Below are 20,161 nucleotides of genomic sequence, written 5' to 3' on the forward strand. Positions count from 1 at the left end.
AAAACACAGGAGTTGTAGAGGTTGCAATGATGACCTTGTTCCCTAGTAGCAACAATTTAGCTGTATCTTTTCTCGAGTTGTACCATTAACACATGGATACATAAGTATTGTACTGTACAATAGATACCAATGACACTGACCAGCTTACTAAGGTAAATCATACTTTTGAGTAATAAACATATTGAATGACATTAAGAAAAAAAATGATATAATGGGGACTTCGATAATTAATTAATCCATTTTCATACCCTTTTTATGTTTTATGTAGCCTATGTTTTATTTTGCTGTTTTTTCTGTTTACTGCACTGTACTGTACACTACAGTATTGTAAACCCTTTTCCCTTGAGCCTTTATTTGCCTGTTTATTTTTCTTTTTACCCTTTCGTTCCATTTTTATTATCTTCCAAGGGAATATATTATAAGAGTAAACTAGATGACTTGGCAAATTAAAAAAAATAAATTAGCCAAGACACATTCTTGTATTTTCACATGTGATATTGTACCTGGTACTATTGAGAAAATTATGTATAAATTTGTGGTTAATATTATTATTCAGTCTTTTACTGCTTAAACCAATTAGTGGTAGGGGTTTCTTTTAGCTGGATAGAATCATCTGGCATTAACAAGATTAGAATACCAAAGTGAAACACTATCTCCCTTCATTCATTGTCATTCTCTATTCTTACTGCTTTAAAAGATGTGTTCCTCTATATCTATTGTAATATCTTTCCTCACCAGTGCACTCCAGATTTTTGGGTGTTCATTCTCCCACTCCTATTATATCCTGCACCAATTACTTCTTCCCTCTTCTAAATTATACCCTTTTTTTTTTATTAATCACTCAATTCTCACCATGCTCATACCACCAAGGCAGACCGAGACTGCTATCTGTTCAACATACAGTACTGTATGCTCCATTTTGATATCTCCCATATTTTTTGCATTTCTTTTATTATTGTGCAGTATTCTATGTACAGTACTGTACTGTGTTTACTGTGCTCAAGTGCATTATTTCTGTCTTTTATGATTTGCCCCTTCCTCTTGCATACAGAGTTCATACTCCATGCCAACATAATAATGTCAGCTAAAACATTTCCCTGTATGTCTCCATCTTTTCCTTCTTTGATATGGTTCTCTCCACTTATGTTTCATACTTTACTTACTGAATTCTTTCTTTTCTATGCTACACAATGCTTCATCATTCATAGTCCCATTTGCTGATACAACCATTTCCGGATATCTGAAATGGCTCACTTCCTTGATTTTCCATTCAAGTTAATACTGTTTACATTTTTCTTTGTCTCCCTTTTCTCCCCATTTCCATTTCTTTACTTCTCTGAACTCATTCATGAACATTTGTAATTGTTCTTTTGTATTGTTTGCTTGACATATCAACTTCATATCTCAGTTGACTCGCCACTATTTACATCCCAAATCATTACTCACCCAAACTTCCACATCTCTCTATCACTCTTGCTTCCACTTCTCATGTTCCCTGCACATAAGAACATTAAACAACCAAGATGACTTTAAGACATTCTTGATGTAATCCTGCTTTTACTGGGAAGCGGGTCCCAATTTCTTAATAAATTTTAATCAGGCTGCACTCACTCAGAAAAAATTCTGGACAGTATTTATCAATTTCTCATTTACCTAATATAGTATGTTGAATACTTCCGACTTTGATTTTCTGTGTACAGCATTCCCTTAAAATTTGCAGGGTTTGGGTCTCAAAAATGGCTGCGAATTGCCAATTCAACGAATATCAGTTGCTGACCCGGGGTAGGGGGGGGGTTACATTTTTACCTGTGTGCAAAGAAATGTATGTTACCTTTATCTGTTTGCCCTTATGACAGTTATTTCTTTTACCGGTACTGTCTGTGTGTGTGTGTGTGTGCACCAGGAAATGTGAGGAATTAATATAAACAATACCACTAAATAAGTTACCCTCAAAAAGTACTATTGCCAAACTAGCAAATAAAAGCCAAATGAAAGTTTAACAGAGTCACCATTTGCATACACTCCCTGCTCCACCATAATAACGAATCGAGGCAGACAAGCATCAATGCCGGAAAGACTGTAACAATGTCATGAGTTTCCCGCCACTTGAGAGTTCCCGCCAATTTTAAGCCAATAGTATGAAGGCCTTAGGCCTGTCTTTGATCAATGAGAAATTCTATGAGGCGTGACGGCATGAAAGTTTTAGCGTCCCTTGTAGGCTCACTCAGTTTGAAGAGAGGGTCTGTGTTGGAATTCTGTGTAGGGAGGTGTGGGACGTCTGTGGTGGCGACATGGCAAGTATTTTGGTGTATTTTATTTGGTAAATCCTTGAGTTCCCATTTGTTGTGACATACGTGGTCCCCGTTTAACTACCTATGAACATAGGTTATTATTTTGAAGTGTAGCTGTTAAACCCTAATTCAATGAATATAGTAATAAGAGTCCTAATTCATCCTTCCCTTAATAAGAAAGAATGATGTGTTATAAATGTCTTGGTATTATGCAGTAATACAGCGAGTCCTATATATACTGTATAATAAATATCCTATATCCCCTCTGAAGTATTGATATCTTAGTCCCCATAACCAGCTTCCCTGAGTCTTCCCTTGGTGTAGGCCTTTCTAGCCTAACCACAAACCGTTAGTCTTGTACTCCTCCTCCCCTCACACCCTCCTCAAACGTAAACAATTACCTCCCTCACCCTCTCCACCTCTCATGAGTGTAACAAAAGAGAAAGAAGAATAAGTAAATAAATAAATAAGTAAATGAACATAAAGAATTAAAAAGACAATGAAAGAGTAAGTTGGTACATAAAATATATTTCATTAAAGTAGGGACATAAAATCAATTGTCACTAGACGCTGCCATCGCCCCTCCTGCACTCGATGTAGCCCTCCACATGTGCAACATCTGTGAACGACCCTGCCGGTCCTGTATCGGCCTCTTTCGTCACCTCAAAACTCACCAATGAAGGTGGCATCCCTAATAACTCGTATCATACCTGGATGATCGTCATACTCGATTCCAAGTGACAGCAAAGTAATAGTAGTAGTAATATGTGTGTGTGTGTGTGTGTGTAATAATGATAATAATAATAATAATAATAATAATAATAATAATAATAATAATAATAATAATAATAATAATAATAATAATAATAATAATATCTATCGATGCAGGCTCTTATGGGCTGAATTTTGTTGAATTGGCTGGCTGCGCGAGGTGGGTGGGGAACTGCTGGTGGCAGGAGGTGGCGATGACGAGGGTGGTGCAGTAGTCCAATGCCAAACCTTGCTAGTGCTTGGTGGTGGAGGTCACTGAGGGATGGCATTTCCAGGGTGGAGAGAGCGTTGATGTAGCCGGAGTAGTCTGCGCCGAGCATGATTCTGCAAGCCCTTTTCTGTACCTTCTCTAGCCGACGTTGTTGGGTGGAGTTGAGAGAAGACGACCAGGCTGGTGACGCATACGTTAGTTTGGGGTAGAATAAAGGCGTTGTAGATAGTCCTCAGCTCTGGCGTGGGTGTCCCAAGTGACCTAAGTCGTCGTAGTATGTAGAGTCGGTACGAGGCTGCCTTGATTGTGTCATTTACATGGGCCTTCCAGTCCAGTTTGTGGTCTATGGTAACACCCAGGAGTTTGGCAGATCGCATCAACTGGAGAGGATGGGCACCCACTGTGACTGCTGGAGCTTGCACTGGAGTGGTGGCGGTATTGATGTGCATGACTACGGTTTTGGTGTGGTTGATGGTGACCTTGTTCTCCGTAGTCCATGCCTGTAGCCTGTCCAGGGTGCCTTGTAGCGATGAGTAGCCTGGTGCGGTGTTATCCACTGTAAGCCCCCACAGTGCGTGTGTGTGTGTGGCCACACACATACATACACACACAACACATACAAATAAATAATAATGGGAAAATCCTCTCGCAAATAATCATAAACAAGACAACAAAATATATCGAAATGTAGAAAAAATGCGAGTCTACCCTCAAGTCAACTCTATGCTTTGTTATTAAAGTTGGGTTGGTTAGGTTGCCAGATTGCAATATTTTCCTTGTAGAAAATACCGTCTCTGGAATGAATGGCATCTGAGCGCCAGCTAGGTTAATACTTAGATCAAACTTACAGAATTTCTTTCATAGCCATCTAACCCAACATGAAGGATGTCTAATTACTGTGTACTACTGTACTTTTTTCACAATATATATGTAGGATGGTTTGTGCATGTAACTGAGTATATAAATAAATGAAGAAAATTACGTATAGCTACCCGAAATAGGAGTTGAATAACAACCATAACACTTCACAGCCATAGTTTTCTTAAAATAATATATAGTACTGTATACAGTACCAGGAAATGTGAGGAATTAATAAAAATAATACCATTAAATAAGTTACAAAAAAAAAATACTGTTACCAAACCAGTAAATAAAAGTCAAATGAAAGTTTTAACTCAGTTGCCAATTGCATACACTCCCTGCTCCACCATAGTAACGAAGATCAACTAGGACACCGATTCCCTCGCAGCGCTCCCCACCAGCTACACTGCACTCTCCTCCTATTACATGTTTGCTTGCACGTAGGACAATTATTTCTTTTGAATTTTTTTCACTATGTATTTAGGATGGTGTGTGCATGTAAGAGAATGAAAATAAATGAAAAAAAGTTTTGTATATCTACTCTAAAACACGATATATATATATATATATATATATATATATATATATATATATATATATATATATATATATATATATATATATATATATATATATATATATATATATATATATATATATATATACACACACACACACACTCCTCGACTTACGACGGGGTTAGGGACCCAAATCCAGGTCGTAAGTCGAAAATAGGAAAATAATACATAGAAAATCTAAAGTGGGTGTCTCTTTTTCTTCTCAGCACCACAAAACTCTCACTTTTAAGCTTGCCAGCCGTTTTAAAGGGAATTACAAACGAAAATTTTGTCAGTACACAGCGTAATCACTAACGTCGGGACTCGAAAATACGTAATTTGAAAAAATTTTGGTACGGCTGCGGTGGGTCGTATGTCCGGGTGGTCGTATGTCGAGTAGGTTGTAAGTCGAGGAGTAGCTGTACAGTATTCTATCACAGCTGTACATTTCATCACTTGACAACACTACCACTCCTTTTGCTCTTACTCTTTCAGACACCTCTGACAAGCTTCACTTACTTTTACCCAGTTTATATCTCTTTCCTTCATCTTGCATCATACAAATTCAGAACATCCCCATTATTGTTGTTCATCACAGATTCAGTTACTCTTGTCATTGATTACATTTATGTGCATAAAAACGGCCTTCTTTTATTTGTTTTTGTTTCTTTATTGTAACAGAATATAATAAAGTGGCCATACCAACCCCACACCACATGTTTGATAGTACAGTAATATAGTACTGTAATATACAGTAGTGATAATAGTTACGGTTTATATCTTTCTTCAGGATGCTGCTTCGTGACATTTTATGCCCGCAAATCAGCCCTGGAAGCACAGAATGCAATGCACAACATCAAGACATTACCGGGAGTAAGTAATTTTTTTTTAAATTAACAACAATTATCCTATTGTTAAATATACTTCTTTACTGCAGTTATAAAACTATTTATGGACAATAATTTGATCTTATATTGAGGACATGTTTAGGTGCTATTCTCAACAGAAGTGTAGTCCTAAAGAGAGAAGGTAGTTAACAACACACATACTGTACAATGCTTTACCAGAAGTCTTTGCCAGGTTCCGTACAGGTAGTAAGATACAAATTCATTTTTAAATATACTGTGTGCAGGATATGGTCACAGTTATTCACTGTACTAGTTGTGTTTTGATCAGGGAGGAATGCTAAAGACAGCTCAAAAACATTTGGTGTTATGGGCCATGGTTGCCAACTCTCAGACCTGAGGATGGCATACAGTATTGATTGATTTATAATTTGATATTTTGGAATACCCTGTATTTGTAACCTTTGGTACAGTACTTAATATGAATATTTATCATTTTCACTACTCGGCATGGGATATGGAAATACACCTTGTTTATCCATCTGACCCTCTGTAAAAAAAAAATCTAACTACCGGTAGATATACTGTTTTCAGGAGAATTTGGGTAAACGTTATGCATTTGATGGTCTTAAACTGAAAATGCACATTCAATTTTGTGTAACATGTATCCTACATCAATTTGACCATACTAGTTGTAACCCATACAGACTTGGCTCATTTACCAATTTTTTTGGCATCATTTAACAAAATTATGCTCTCTTAATAGTCACAAAGTGAATACAGTATAATTATCTTGACACTGCCTCAGTTTTTAACAGGATTAAGAGCCTTTTTATACTTAAGCTCATTTAATATAATAAGTAAACTTTGTGTACTTATCTTATAGTTTTTACTGAATTTATTGAAAATATGCAAAAAAAGTGGGTACTAACTAAAGATGCACTTATTGTATAATCTTGATACTGTTTAAATTTTGACAAAGGGTTATCGCCTTGTGTGACAGCAGTGAATACAATGCTTGTCTCAGTCCTACGAGTTATTGGTTTGTGTCTGAGGCACCCCAGCTCACCCAGCTGTGAATGGGAACCAACTGTATAGTTGCAGGAGTAAAGGTGGTTGACTGCAGTGCTACAACACTACCTCAGATGTACTAGTCTTAGTGTATTCACACTTCCCGTAAAGGGTTTTCAGGCCTACAGGATCCACTTTTACTTCCATGGCCCTGTACATACACCTTTTTTTAAGCTAAAAATTCATATACTGTTTATATACAGTACTGTATGAGGTTTTTTGTTGAGGGATACTGGACAAGTTACTTTTAAGTTTTATACTGTATACTGGTAGATTTTAGAATTTTATATTTACATTCACTAAAGCACTATCATATTCCAGATGCACCATCCAATTCAAATGAAACCAGCTGACACGGAGAACAGGAATGGTAAGTTTATTTAGCTTTTGGCTTAATATTGCTGCTTAAGATCCACAGTTGCTTATCATATCTCAGTAATCTATGTCTCAATCCTCTGATTACTAGAAAGGCAATTCCTAATTTCATTATTCATTCTTTAAGATGTAACATCTCCCCCTCTTTTTTTTTTCAAATCCAACTCGGTATCTCCCATTTCACTTGCCATGCTCTCACCTAACAATAGATGTGCTCTTTATGCATGTCTTACTGTATTGGTACTGCACATGATTCAGATATGCATCACATCCCCCATCACTACAGTCTGTAACATAATTACAAACATCAAATACTTTCCTTTGAAGATTTCATTCAGCATAATATATCTTGAAATTTTTCTCGTGTGTATCTTTTAACCAGTGTTAATGTATCTTCACTCTTCCAAGGTACTGTACGGTATCTAGTGTTGCAGTGCCCTCATGTTCATATTCCAGCATACCTGTTTACAGTGATAGTTTATATTTATTACCAATTACACTTACAGTATAATGCAGTCTTTAATTTTTTAAATGACCGTAGAATCTTCCATTTCAGAACGTAAGCTCTTTATTGGTATGCTAAGTAAGCGATACAGCGAACAAGATGTACGTGTTATGTTCTCATCTCACGGAACCATTGAGGAATGTACAGTTTTACGAGATGCTAGTGGTCAGAGCAAAGGATGTGCCTTTGTGACATTTTCTTCTCGTCAGTGTGCCATCAATGCCATCAAAAAAATGCATCACTCACAGACGATGGAGGTTTGTACAATAACCACTGGGAATTAAGCTGTAGTTATTTTCACTAAATATAAAACATATTCCATACTTTCTAATCATTATTTTAAACATTTCATTGTATCAGGCTGTGCAGATTATGTGGAACATTTATTTGTTCTGAGCAAGTGACTTGAAATTTACTGGTACTTGCCCTGAAAATTTTTTGGAGGTACTTTGCTTGCCTGTGTATTTTTATGATAAAAGTTAAATAAACATATTAAAATCATTCATATTTATTGTGTGTAACAACTCGCAGATCACTTGTGTCCATCCATCAGTGGTGGTAACTCGTGTCATGTGGTTTCATAATTCCTGTCAACTCCCCTCACACCTGCACGGTTTGGAGGGAGGTAGAGGTGACGCTTGTGAACACCTACCCTACCCCCCCCCCCCAATCTCCCACCCATAATCTGGTGTCATTGGCAGTAACACTTGTCATGTGAGGTCGTAAGCCTCTCAGCTTGGTGTTTCCTTTGAAATGTTGACAAGTTTACAGATTGACTAGATGCAACCCAACTCTAGTTAGTCAGTCAATGGGGATTAGCCCACCCAGGCACAGGTCACTGACCTACCTTGGGGATTGGGGGGGATTGAACCATAAATATACAGTAAAGAAATGGAAAAAAATAAAAAATAAATATGAAGTGAGAAACGATACATGTATGTTGTGTTGTTAAAGAAAGAGAAACATTTGAGACCCAGCAATTATGTGTAAATGAGGCAGAAAGGCACATCAGCAACCTGGGATTTGGTTAAAATTTTTGTGATGCCATATGGCATCAGGGTCTACCATTAGATAACACATTATGCTTCCAATATCTTCCCAGGCAGTAGTACCTCCCTGTTTGATAGCTGCCTACTGCCTATTCCTGTAGACATGAGGTAACAGGAGTTATGATGTTACATGACAAGTGGCTTAATGGTGAGTTAAATTACCTGCATCTGACATAAGTTACTAGTCTAGGCGTGCCAGGCTGCCAGACACTGCTAATCTGTACAGTCTTTGTTGTATTCATTAAATTGGTTGATTTATGTAGTACTGTATATGATACAAATTCAAAGTTTTTGCAATATTTACAATTTATTGTATGTTCTAGCTCTGAGATTTTAATTCTGAGGAAAGTTTTGGATTAGATTAAATATCGGTACAATAAAAAAAAAAGTTGGGTTACACTCCACTAACATTGTTTTCTGAAACCCGTGACGAAGAATCTGGTTAAGACACTATAAGTGTTATGTGACCTTTTTTTTTGTACATAAACAAAAGGACCATAGCTTTGCATTCAAGGAAGATGTCTGTTCAGAGCTGAACACTTTTATTTTTTAATTTTCATGTTTATTGTAGTACACAATTCAAGGTTTTGTTCCATAGACTGCAATACCTGAAAACCAATAATTAATATTTCCAATTTTCATTAAATATTTTTGTATGTGCCCCCAATAAATGATCATATTATGACTCCTATCATGATAACCATTGTTCATATTGCACTCGTAGTCAGGTACTGTATTTACAGTGCAATATATTTTTTGCACTCTTAAGTTCAACTCATTGAGTTCAAGAAAACATATTCTGTGAAAGAAGCATACCTATACTGTATTGGTTTTTATTCCTATTACAGGTAGCTCTTTTTAACTCCTCTTGATAAGCATTGGTATTTTTTATATTTCTGTATTGTTATATGAAGGAAAAATCACTTCCACACATTGATGTACTGTACAAAGGATTTCTATTAGAGAATAGACAGTTATTTTCAAAGTTAAGGGATTCCCTCTAAGAACTACTGTACATGTAATTAAAAATTAAATATTAGTTGTCTTGTATATGTTTATAATGAGATCTATTTTCACTTAAGACATTATCCAATTTAATTTACATGTTCATGTGTATGATTTTCATGTAATTTCTTACATTCAGGCAATTTTTACTTTCTCAGGGTTGTTCTTCTCCACTTGTGGTGAAATTTGCCGATACCCAAAAAGAGAAGGATGCAAAACGTCTCCATCAAGTGACTCAGAACCTATGGAACGTTGCCTCGGCTAACAACCTTGCAGCACTTGGCCCACAGTACCTCGCTGTGAGTGTGGTATTGATTGCATTTAAAAACAGCAGATGGAATGAAAGAGGAGACATTTCATTGCTAATGTTTTTTCCATCTTCTTACTGCTGAACTCTTATAGAAATATTACCTTTTATGTTTCCTTCATTCTATAGCTCAGAGCATGTTAGTGAGAGAATGAATGAGGTAGAACACATAGGATATCCATTGAAAACCTGATACAAAAAGTTTTTCTGCTGAATGGAAATACACATAGGAATTTAAGACTTCATAATGCGTACTGCATACTGTAATAGAAAGGACATAAAAAGACTGTGATGATAGGTAATAACTGAAAGACTGGAGACAGGTAGACAGCAGGTTAAGGTGAACGAGGGAGGATACCTAAATAGATACAACATGATCTTGGGCTTAAAATCAAGGTGAATTTCAGCTAAACCTGCCTGATACCCAAAAAGAGAAGGATGCAAAACATCTCCATGAAGTGACTCACAACCTATGGAACGTTGCCTCGGCTAACAACCTTGCAGCACTTGGCCCACAGTACCTCGCTGTGAGTGTGGTATTGATTGCATATAAAAACAGCAGATGGAATGAAAGAGGAGACATTTCATTGCTAATGTTTTTCCATCTTCTTACTGCTGAACTCTTATAGAAATATTACCTTTTATGTTTCCTTCATTCTATAGCTCAGAGCATGTGAGTGAGAGAATGAATGAGGTAGAACACATAGGATATCCATAGAAAACCTGATACAAAAAGTTTTTCTGCTGAATAGAAAACTACATAGGAATTTAAGACTTCGTAATGCATACTGTAATAGAAAGGACATAAAACGACTGTGATGATAGGTAATAACTTAAATACTGGAGACAGGTAGACAGCAGCTTAAGGTGAACTAGGGAAGATCCCTAAATAGATACAACATGATCTTGGGCTTAAAATCAAGGTGAATTTCAGCTAAACCTGCCTGAGCTTAGGAATTATTTAAAGCCTGTTAGCATGTCATAAGGAATCTCCATAGTTTCATACCTCTTTTTTGGAGTACAATGGAGTAATTAGTTTCACATGTGCTCTAATTGGATAAGAAGCTGATAATTAATAAAATTGAGGAGATTTTACAGATTTTCTCTCTGTTTTTAACTGCAAAGTTATGCAGATAAAAAGGATATTGAGAGCTTATACAGTATACAAGCCTCTCATTCTTCATATGTCTTAACAGTATATTACAGTATGAATTTTAATTACAGTACTGTAGTATTAGCACCAGCTACAGTATTTTGTAATAAGAGTAAATACTGTATAAACATTGTACTAAAAGTAATAATAATAATAAACGGTTTATTAAACCGGCTGCAACTGCTTATATAAAGTACAGTGTTTATAGAACAGTATTACAGTCAAGAAGGATAAAAAAAATTTCATTATATGAAAAGCTATTGTAGTTTCAAGTAATGATGATCATAATATCATTGGGATGGATATACAAGTTCTGTACTGTATAAACATTGTTGCTCTCTGGATTTCGTGCTATACAACACAACATACATTATCAAGAACATATATTTTGAAAGAGTTACTGTATTTCTATGTATCTTTGGATTTTATTTTATAATGGAATAATATGGAAATATGCAAGTCATATTGACTTTCCCTACATCAAGGTATGTTTGATACCCTTAACTTGAATTGAAATTCTGTACTAATTTTTTGTAGGTTTTTTATCCAAATGCATTTTTCTTTAATTAATTTTTCTTTTTTATTATTATAATGATTGCTTTGGGGTAACTGAGGATGCTCTACTTCCATCATTACAATAATTTATAAAATTTATCAGTGTAAAATGGTTTTAAATACGTGTACTCTAACCCATACACAGTGATGTCATATCTTTTGAAATTTCTAGTAGAGTTATTGAAATAGGGATGATTATTGCTAAGTATTTCTCTGTCTGCTTGAAGAGAGAGAGAGAGCGCGGAAGAGAGAGCGTTTCCTCTGCTAACAACCTGGTCGCACTTGGGCCTCAATATCTGGCTGTGAGTGTGATGCTCTTTTTGCATTTTGTTTTCTGTGTTCAAAAAAAAAATATGTAAAAGCAATATAGAGCTGTTCCGCATTTTTTTTGTGGTGTACATAGATTTTGGATTTTTAAGTGGTTATACAATTTTTAAATAGATAATGCAAATAAAAAAAGTTAAAAATCTGCTAGTTCATGATCATCCATGGTGTAATGCATGATATTAACTTTAAAATTGGGTGCTAATAGAATTTGCCTTTTTTTTATGTTGTATTTCAGTGTTACTCAAGAGTGTGGAAACCTGCTAAACCTTTTGCTTCTTACTTTTTGTAAATTTTTTGGCATTTTGTAAAGCAAACGCATGAATTCCAGATCAATGCATATAGTTTTGATATTATTCAGTGACTTTTCAGTATAAATCATCTTTGAATATTTACTGTGTACAGTACATGTCAATGTAGTTGTGTTTGTAAAGAAATGCAGTTTCCAGACTCCTAATTATCATCCTTGATGTTTTATGCTGAATTTTATTAATGAAGTAACTTAATACAGTACTGTAGCTATTATACTTGCTAGCTGCTGTTTAATGGACACCAATAATTATCCATATACAGTAGAGTAATAATTTGCAAGAATTAATAGTTTTTCATAATTTCCCCTTTAACAGAAAATTTCAGTGTTGAAATTAATTGAAGTTAGAAATAAATATTACTGTTGTGTACAGTATGTTGTGCATTTGCTTATTTAAATATATAAATAAAAAATTCATGTATGGTTATGAAGATATAGAAACCTCAATAGATTATTTGGATATTAATCTTTAATGAAGGTTTTATACAGAGATGGGATATAATTATAATTTAGGGAAAATTATGGTTTTCCCTTTTACACTTTTTGTTCCTTAAGTTTTTATGATTTGTTTATAGCTTTAATAGTATTTTGGTTCATAGGTTGTACAGTACTAAATCAAAAAACTTCTGTTGTCACCAAATATAAAATTATAGCCACCATTTATGCACTTCCACATTTCTTGGTGATACATGATTTCTTTTCACATTTTGGGCTCATTGAGACAACAGTGAAGTGTGTGTGATTGAATGGTGTCCTTTGGAATAATATGTTTCTCATTACATTTAAATATTTTTGGTCATTGAAACTGTAAATAGTCTCATTTTCATAGTCTTTGGTATGAAAGTCCATGACGTCTACTAGAATGGTACAGTACAATATAAAATATCGATCATGGCTTTATATATATATATATATATATATATATATATATATATATATATATATATATATATATACATATATATATATATACATATCAACCTCATTTACGCTGTCCCACTTTACGCTTTCATTTCACGCTGTACCCTGCGAAACCGAATGCTCACTTTCCGCGGTGTGTGTACCCTTTTACGCGGAGAGCGGCGCGAGCAGGGTGCGCACAAGGTCGCCCAGTCATCAAAACATTACCGAGTTCTTCACCCGCCACCCACCACAGCCGGCCCAAGTCAGTGATAGTGATAATGATAGTGAGGATATGGACTTATATGGACTTTGAGGGGTTTGACAAAGAGGCCCTGCAAGCCTCTGTGGTGGATAGTGATACAATTGATACAAGTGATACAGGTGAGGGCCAATAATCTGCCCTCTGCCTCGGAACCAACCCCCATCCCCGTGTGCCCAGCCATCTTTTCTACTAATGTAAGTGTTAAAAAACCTAATATTATTGATATTTCTCTTAATTATTAATTGTGTGTGCATACCATCATAAAATTAAGAAATTATTTTTACTACAACGTAGGTATTGTGTCTGAAAAAGTGGAGTTTGGGGGTCAGCCCGGTCTCTATTTCAATTAATCCCATATGTTATGTTGTTCACTTTACGCAGGCTGCCGTGGGTTCAATTGACCGCGTAAAGTGAGGGTTCAATGTAATATATGTGTGTGTGTGGCGTGTGTGTTATATATATATATATATATATATATATATATATATATATATATATATATATATATATATATATATATATATATATATATATATATATATATATATATATATATATATATATATATATATATATATATATATATATATATATATATATATATATATCATTAAAATTATTGAATATAGTAAGTTCTTACTACAGTATATAGGAATTATAACAGAACCTGGTCCTTTGAGCTTAAAGGCTCTTATAGAACTTGTATACGATTAATTTTTTTTTGCAGAGTTTGGGACAATCAGTTTTTTCTAATTGGCACCATGTAGTGGTTGGCCAGAAACACGACAGTTAATACATTAAGTGAACACACAAACACATCACTGTACCATAAAATTTGCCTTTGTCTCCGTGCAAAAGTGATTACCAAACTACTCTTGGGATATTTGTTGCATTATCAAAGTTGTCTTCATTGTTCTGATATGTGTGGGAAGCATTGTTATGTTTTTAATGTCTGGGATCTAGTAGTCCAGCTGATAATAAGCAGCCAAAGCTGATGCTTTCACTTTGACATGGTAAACCTGTCTTTTCTTTTGATTTAATCCCAATGCTGAAGCCTCCTCACCAGAAAGTATACATATGTTTCACAGCAACACTTCAAACATGTTAACCTACCTGATGAAAACTGGGAAGCTTTCCATAATGTTGAACTTGTATGGTGTTCCTTCTCTTTTACTGTCAGCAATAGCTCATTCAAAATAACCTATGAATGCGTGTATGCTTGAATCACTTGCATGTACAACTGTACTATCGTTGAAAAGGAGCATCCTTATGCCATGCAATGTGTTTCTGCTTTTCCTTAGCCAAGTTGTTTTTTGGACAAGCATGAAATTTAAGAAGTTAATTTTTTTAGTTACGAATATTATAAACTCTCTTTTCTCTTATGCCAAATTTTGAGGCAGCCCTAGGAACACTCTTGGTTGAAGGTGTTTCAAACTGTATACCTTTTGTTAAGTGGTTTTATCTTACCCTTATCTACAAAATGATTTTGACAAAGAACTCTTGGAACCCATGATGTGACATTTACATGTTAAACTTAATATTTCACAATGCCTGAAAAGATAACTAACAGAAGAAAGTGTGTTACTTAGAGATACTCAGTTTTAGGCTGTCAGAAGTTAACAGAATTATGAAGAGCGCTGGAAAGACCAAAAATAGTTAGTAAATAATGTTTCTAGATACAGGGTATTTAAAATTTAAATAATCTAGTCTCTCAAGGAAAAGTTACTAAAACTAAAAAAAATATCAATACATCATTGTACAAGGAGTTAGAAAATTAGCAAGTTTATATGTTTACATGTTTTTATGCATTATGTAAGAGAACCACAAAGCAACATGACTTTCTCTCTCTCATATCATGTTACCCTTTCCTGTACTTAATACGGTGGTACAAGAAGAACCTCCCACATTTTTTTTTATGTAGTACTGTTTTAATGTAAGATATATCATGATGCTTTTAATTACAGTACTGTACTCAAGTTTCTACGTTTAATGTACAGTATTTTATTGAAAACATAAAAAGCTCTATTTGTCTTTTTGAATATAAAGCTAACCAAAACTACATAATTCTTGTTTACTGTGTTGATATTGTAATAGAAAACAGTTCACTAAAGAACATTAATTTCCAAAATAGAATTAGCTTAACTTTAAAAACAAATTAACATAATTTGTGCACATTTTGCAGAACGGTCAGATTTGGTTTGGATAAATTTTAGTTTTACTCAATGTTAGTAATATTGGTACAGCACTACAATAATCCATGGTGTATTATAATTTTTATATTTGGAATCAATTATGGTTTGCTTGAGGCTGAGGATATGCAGTAATTATTTTGTTAAAGAGTCTTGGAGATATTTCTCATTAATGGAATGGACAGCAAAGATTATTGGAGTCAGTAAATGTTGTTGAGGATGTTCATCTTGATGCTAATGGTACAGTAAGTAATGACTCATAAACATTTATTTTAAGAAAAAATTGGAAACAAAGTTGGCTTCTAGAGGTGCCAAAATCTTCAGTCATCTTGCTGATCAAACTCTTGTTTGAAAATTAAAGTTGGCTAAACACCCTTTTTGCACCGGAACAAAGTTTAATGGATGATAAATCTTCCAAGTAGTTACAGAATGTACTGCTTATTGGCCTAACTTAGATCTTGTTATCACATATACAGTAGGTATTTTCTTATCACATTATTCTCAAAACCATTCCTATTTGTTTGAGTTAATAGACATACAAACATTAACATCTCAACACAGACATACAAACATTAACATCTCAACACAGACATAAACACATTAACATCTCAACACAGACATAAACACATTAACATCTCAACACAGACATAAACACATTAACATCTCAACACAGACATTCAAACATTAACATCTCAACACAGACATACAAACATTAACATCTCAACACAGACATACACTCATTAACATCTCAACACAGACATACACACATTAACATCTCAACACAGACATACACACATTAACATCTCAACACAGACATACACACATTAACATCTCAACACAGACATACAAACATTAACATCTCAACACAGACATACACACATTAACATCTCAACACAGACATACACTCATTAACATCTCAACACAGACATACACACATTAACATCTCAACACAGACATAAACACATTAACATCGCAACACAGACATACACACATTAACATCTCAACATAAACACATTAACACTCATGAACACTGATATGCACATACAATGTTTGCCAGCAGGGAATACTGTAATTAAAATAATAGGTGAATGTATTCTAGATTGGTTCGGGTACAAGAACGCAAATACTACGCTGAATATCATAGCCAGTAAAGTGAACTACTGTTCCTGTATTTGATTGATGAATATATACCCAAGACCAAACCCACTGGCTCTAGGAATACAAGGAGATCGTTACAGATGAACTATGCGGCATTTGACCAAATTATGAAAAAAATCTCGTAAATTCAAGAGGTGGGTTACGACAAATGATGAGCAGGACAGGAGAATGTATGCCAGGACCTGGAACAAAGCAAAGTCGGAGAGCAGAACAGCTGAAAAGAGTTTCGGAGGCGGATTGCAAGCGAGGTCAAGTCGAACCCAAAGGCACACAAAATCGAAATGCTCGTCAAGAGTGAGGTGCTTCCTCATTTGGAGTACTTTCACCCCGGCTGGTCCCAGAGATATGCCAAAGACTGTCAGTTGATTGAAAAAGTTCAAAAGAGGGCCACCAGACTGGTGCCTGTCCTACGGCACCTCGGTTACCCAGAGAGATTAGAATGCCTGCAGTGTCCTAGCTTAAACTGTACTATAGTTGGGCATGGGGTGACTTAATTGAAGTTTATAGATATCTCTGAGGGCATTACTCCATCAAGTGTTCATACCTGGAGCTGACGGATACCCGCCCCACAAGTGGTCACAACTTAAGGTTGAAGAAACCACAAGTTCGGAAAATTGTCACGGCAAACTTTTTCCAGGGTGATAATTGTAAGCTCTTGGAACAATCTGCCAGATAGTGTTGTAATGACAGAGTGTGAGCTCATTCAAGACCAGTCCTGACCAATGCTAGCACAGGTACAGATACAATCTGGAGCCAGTACTTACCAACAGTGTGTAAGACAATTCCTTCACAAATTATTTTGTTAACACAAACAAGAAACACCAGGGGAATAAATAATAAAAAAAAAAATTTGCCTAGAAAACTTGTATATTTTTGTTTCTCATGTAATATGGGTTATCAGGTACTACTACATCATCATGTATCTAAACTCTTGTGTATCATTTTCTGTTTGTGTAATCTTTTATAAGTACGGTAATTACTGAATGGATCAGGTGTATAAATCTTAATACAGTACTGTACTGTATGCAAAATGTTTGTTTAAAATTGGTTCTAATGCCTTCTTCATGTTTCATAATTTCTGCACTGTATATAATCAATATGTTAACTAAATTTCAGAATGACCAATAATAATTTTATATATATAAATGAAGAAATATTCAAGAGACCAACTTTCTTGATATTTAACTTCACTGGAAATGATTGTAAACATAGAACCAATTACTGTATTGGCAGACTAGCCGATCAGCTGATGCCCAGAACAAGATGTGTTTGTCGTAAGGATTTCGTGAATCGAAGTTTTGTTTGTTAATCGAACTGAAAATCCTTATGTGAGCTAATTTATTAGCCGAAATTTCGTTAATCGAACCGCTCGTTAACCGAGGGACCACTGTACATGTATATACGAAAGTGGATGTGTCAACAATGGGAACATTAAGCAATAAATTTAACTAAATAGTAATAAGGAAATAAAATACATGGATTTAGAAAAGTATGAGAAATGGGAGTTACCATATATAAAGAGGCAAAGATGGAGGTGTACTGGGAAATTGTTGAGTTAACATTTTGAATCGGGTGTGAAGCATGGACTCATGACCCAGGAAGAAGGAGCAAATTGGATGCAACAAAAATTTCTTGCATTAGGACAACTTGCAGGGTGAATAGGATACAGAGTAAGAATTACAGAAAATAGGAAGTACCTCTGTATGGAAAAGGTCTGCTCAGGTGGAATAGACATGTAGGGGGAATAGGAAATTATATTAAGTATTGGTCATAAGTTTGTACAATTTTCAGGACAATGGTAGGAGGGCGAAGGGAAAATTTAAAAGAAAGTTGTGTAATACACATGGTTGGAAGGAAAGGGGAAGATCCAGAAGGAAGTGGAGGAGTGGTATAGACACATTAGAAGTCAGGGGTATAGCCATCCGGGAAGCAGCAGTTGGTAAGAATGAATGGAGAGCATGGTGTTGAATTATTATTAGGGATGGACGTGCTTCTGATGGGTGATGCTAGTTTATGTGAAGAGGCAAGTTAACATGATGGGCATTTAGAGCATTGTTATGAATGGGGAGGTCCACAGCAGAACACATTTGTTGTGACATAAAGAGTGAATGTATGACCGTGAATAAAGGGAGAATATATACCTGTGTGTGTGCACATGCTCTTACTTCCAGCCACCTTACATTCTCGTGAGAAAATATTGCATTTTGAATATTCAAGAGTTCATATTCAGGATATTCAATGAAATAGCTAAGTAACCAATGTACTCAGATAATGTGTTAACTGATTTTTATTGTCTCTTGATTTTCTTACTTTAACTGTTGGACCTACTTATTATTGATTACGTTTATGTTCCTTTTATTTTATGAATTGTTATTTATTTATGTATTTGTTTATTCTTTTATTTATTTTACAAATACTCCCTTATTTTCACTCTAATGATATGGGAGCTTAAAATTATAAATTAACGTTGTTTAATGTTCAGGCGTACTTACAGTTGCTCCAGCAGCAGATGGGCAGCACAGCTGGTTCAGGTGCAACAGCTGGCAGTCTCGCAAATCAACTCGGCAGTCTTCAGCAACTGCCTTCCCTAAACAATGTTAGTGTACAGCAGCTCTTGGCGGCCTCACAAGGAAACTTGGCCACTCAACAGATGTTCGACTCAACAGGTACTTCTTAGTCTAGAGTGGTTTCTTGATAAACTGGTGGAGTATTTCAGGTAACCTCTTGCTGTAATGCTGACAATCTTGTTATTGGTCACTGATTGTTGATGAATGATGTTGCACTTTGTTTTTTTCTAACATATTTCTGTCATTTAGAAAGGCACATATTATACAGTATGTTGGTCTTCTACTAGTGTCTAAAGATAAACCATCAAGTCTACAATCAGAAGTTGTCTAAATATAAACAATCAGAAGTTGTCAACTAGTGTCTAAAGATAAACCATCAAGTTATCTACTGTTGTCTAAAGATAAACAATCAGAAGTTATCTACTATTGTCTAAATATAAACAATCAGAAGTTGTCAACTAGTGTCTAAAGATAAACCATCAAGTTATCTACTGTTGTCTAAAGATAAACAATCAGAAGTTATCTACTATTGTCTAAAGATAAGATATCAAAAGTTAAAGTACAGTGGTCCCTTGATTAACGAACACAATTGGTTCCACAGAGTTGGTTGTTAACCGAAAATTTCGTTGACTGAATCTATTATTTCAATGGGATATTGGGCAATTGGTTCCAACTCACAGAAAAAGTATACATATAAAGTACTGTATACTGCTAATAGAATTAACAAAACATTAAATATAAACTGAATACAGCACTGTACATTAATAAATTAAAAACAATAGAATACTGTAAAGCCTCAAATAACGACGGTAATGTGTCCTCCAATATTGCAGTGTAAGGTGAATCATCGTATCGCGAATCATTAATTACCATTAAAATAAAGCAATAATAA

General features: G+C 35.1%; 1 protein-coding gene across 17 annotated transcripts in view; it reads left to right on the forward strand.

Moving 5' to 3' along the window:
• Positions 1 to 20,161, forward strand: part of LOC121858331 (CUGBP Elav-like family member 2) — a 124,510-nt gene that overhangs the window by 57,672 nt on the left and 46,677 nt on the right. For 13 of the 17 annotated variants that reach the window (XM_042354699.1, XM_042354714.1, XM_042354703.1 and 10 more), the window contains 7 exons: positions 5,482 to 5,564; positions 6,929 to 6,977; positions 7,524 to 7,744; positions 9,700 to 9,840; positions 10,256 to 10,375; positions 11,784 to 11,858; positions 19,197 to 19,368. In XM_042354699.1, the coding sequence (XP_042210633.1) occupies positions 5,482 to 5,564; positions 6,929 to 6,977; positions 7,524 to 7,744; positions 9,700 to 9,840; positions 10,256 to 10,375; positions 11,784 to 11,858; positions 19,197 to 19,368 (861 nt within the window). The remainder of the gene's footprint in view (positions 1 to 5,481; positions 5,565 to 6,928; positions 6,978 to 7,523; positions 7,745 to 9,699; positions 9,841 to 10,255; positions 10,376 to 11,783; positions 11,859 to 19,196; positions 19,369 to 20,161) is intronic. The other 4 variants (XM_042354700.1, XM_042354705.1, XM_042354707.1 and 1 more) reach the window with 4 other exon arrangements.

Source organism: Homarus americanus, unplaced genomic scaffold (genome assembly GCF_018991925.1).
Source record: "Homarus americanus isolate GMGI-L3 unplaced genomic scaffold, GMGI_Hamer_2.0 scaffold57980, whole genome shotgun sequence".
Lineage (NCBI taxonomy): Eukaryota > Metazoa > Arthropoda > Malacostraca > Decapoda > Nephropidae > Homarus > Homarus americanus.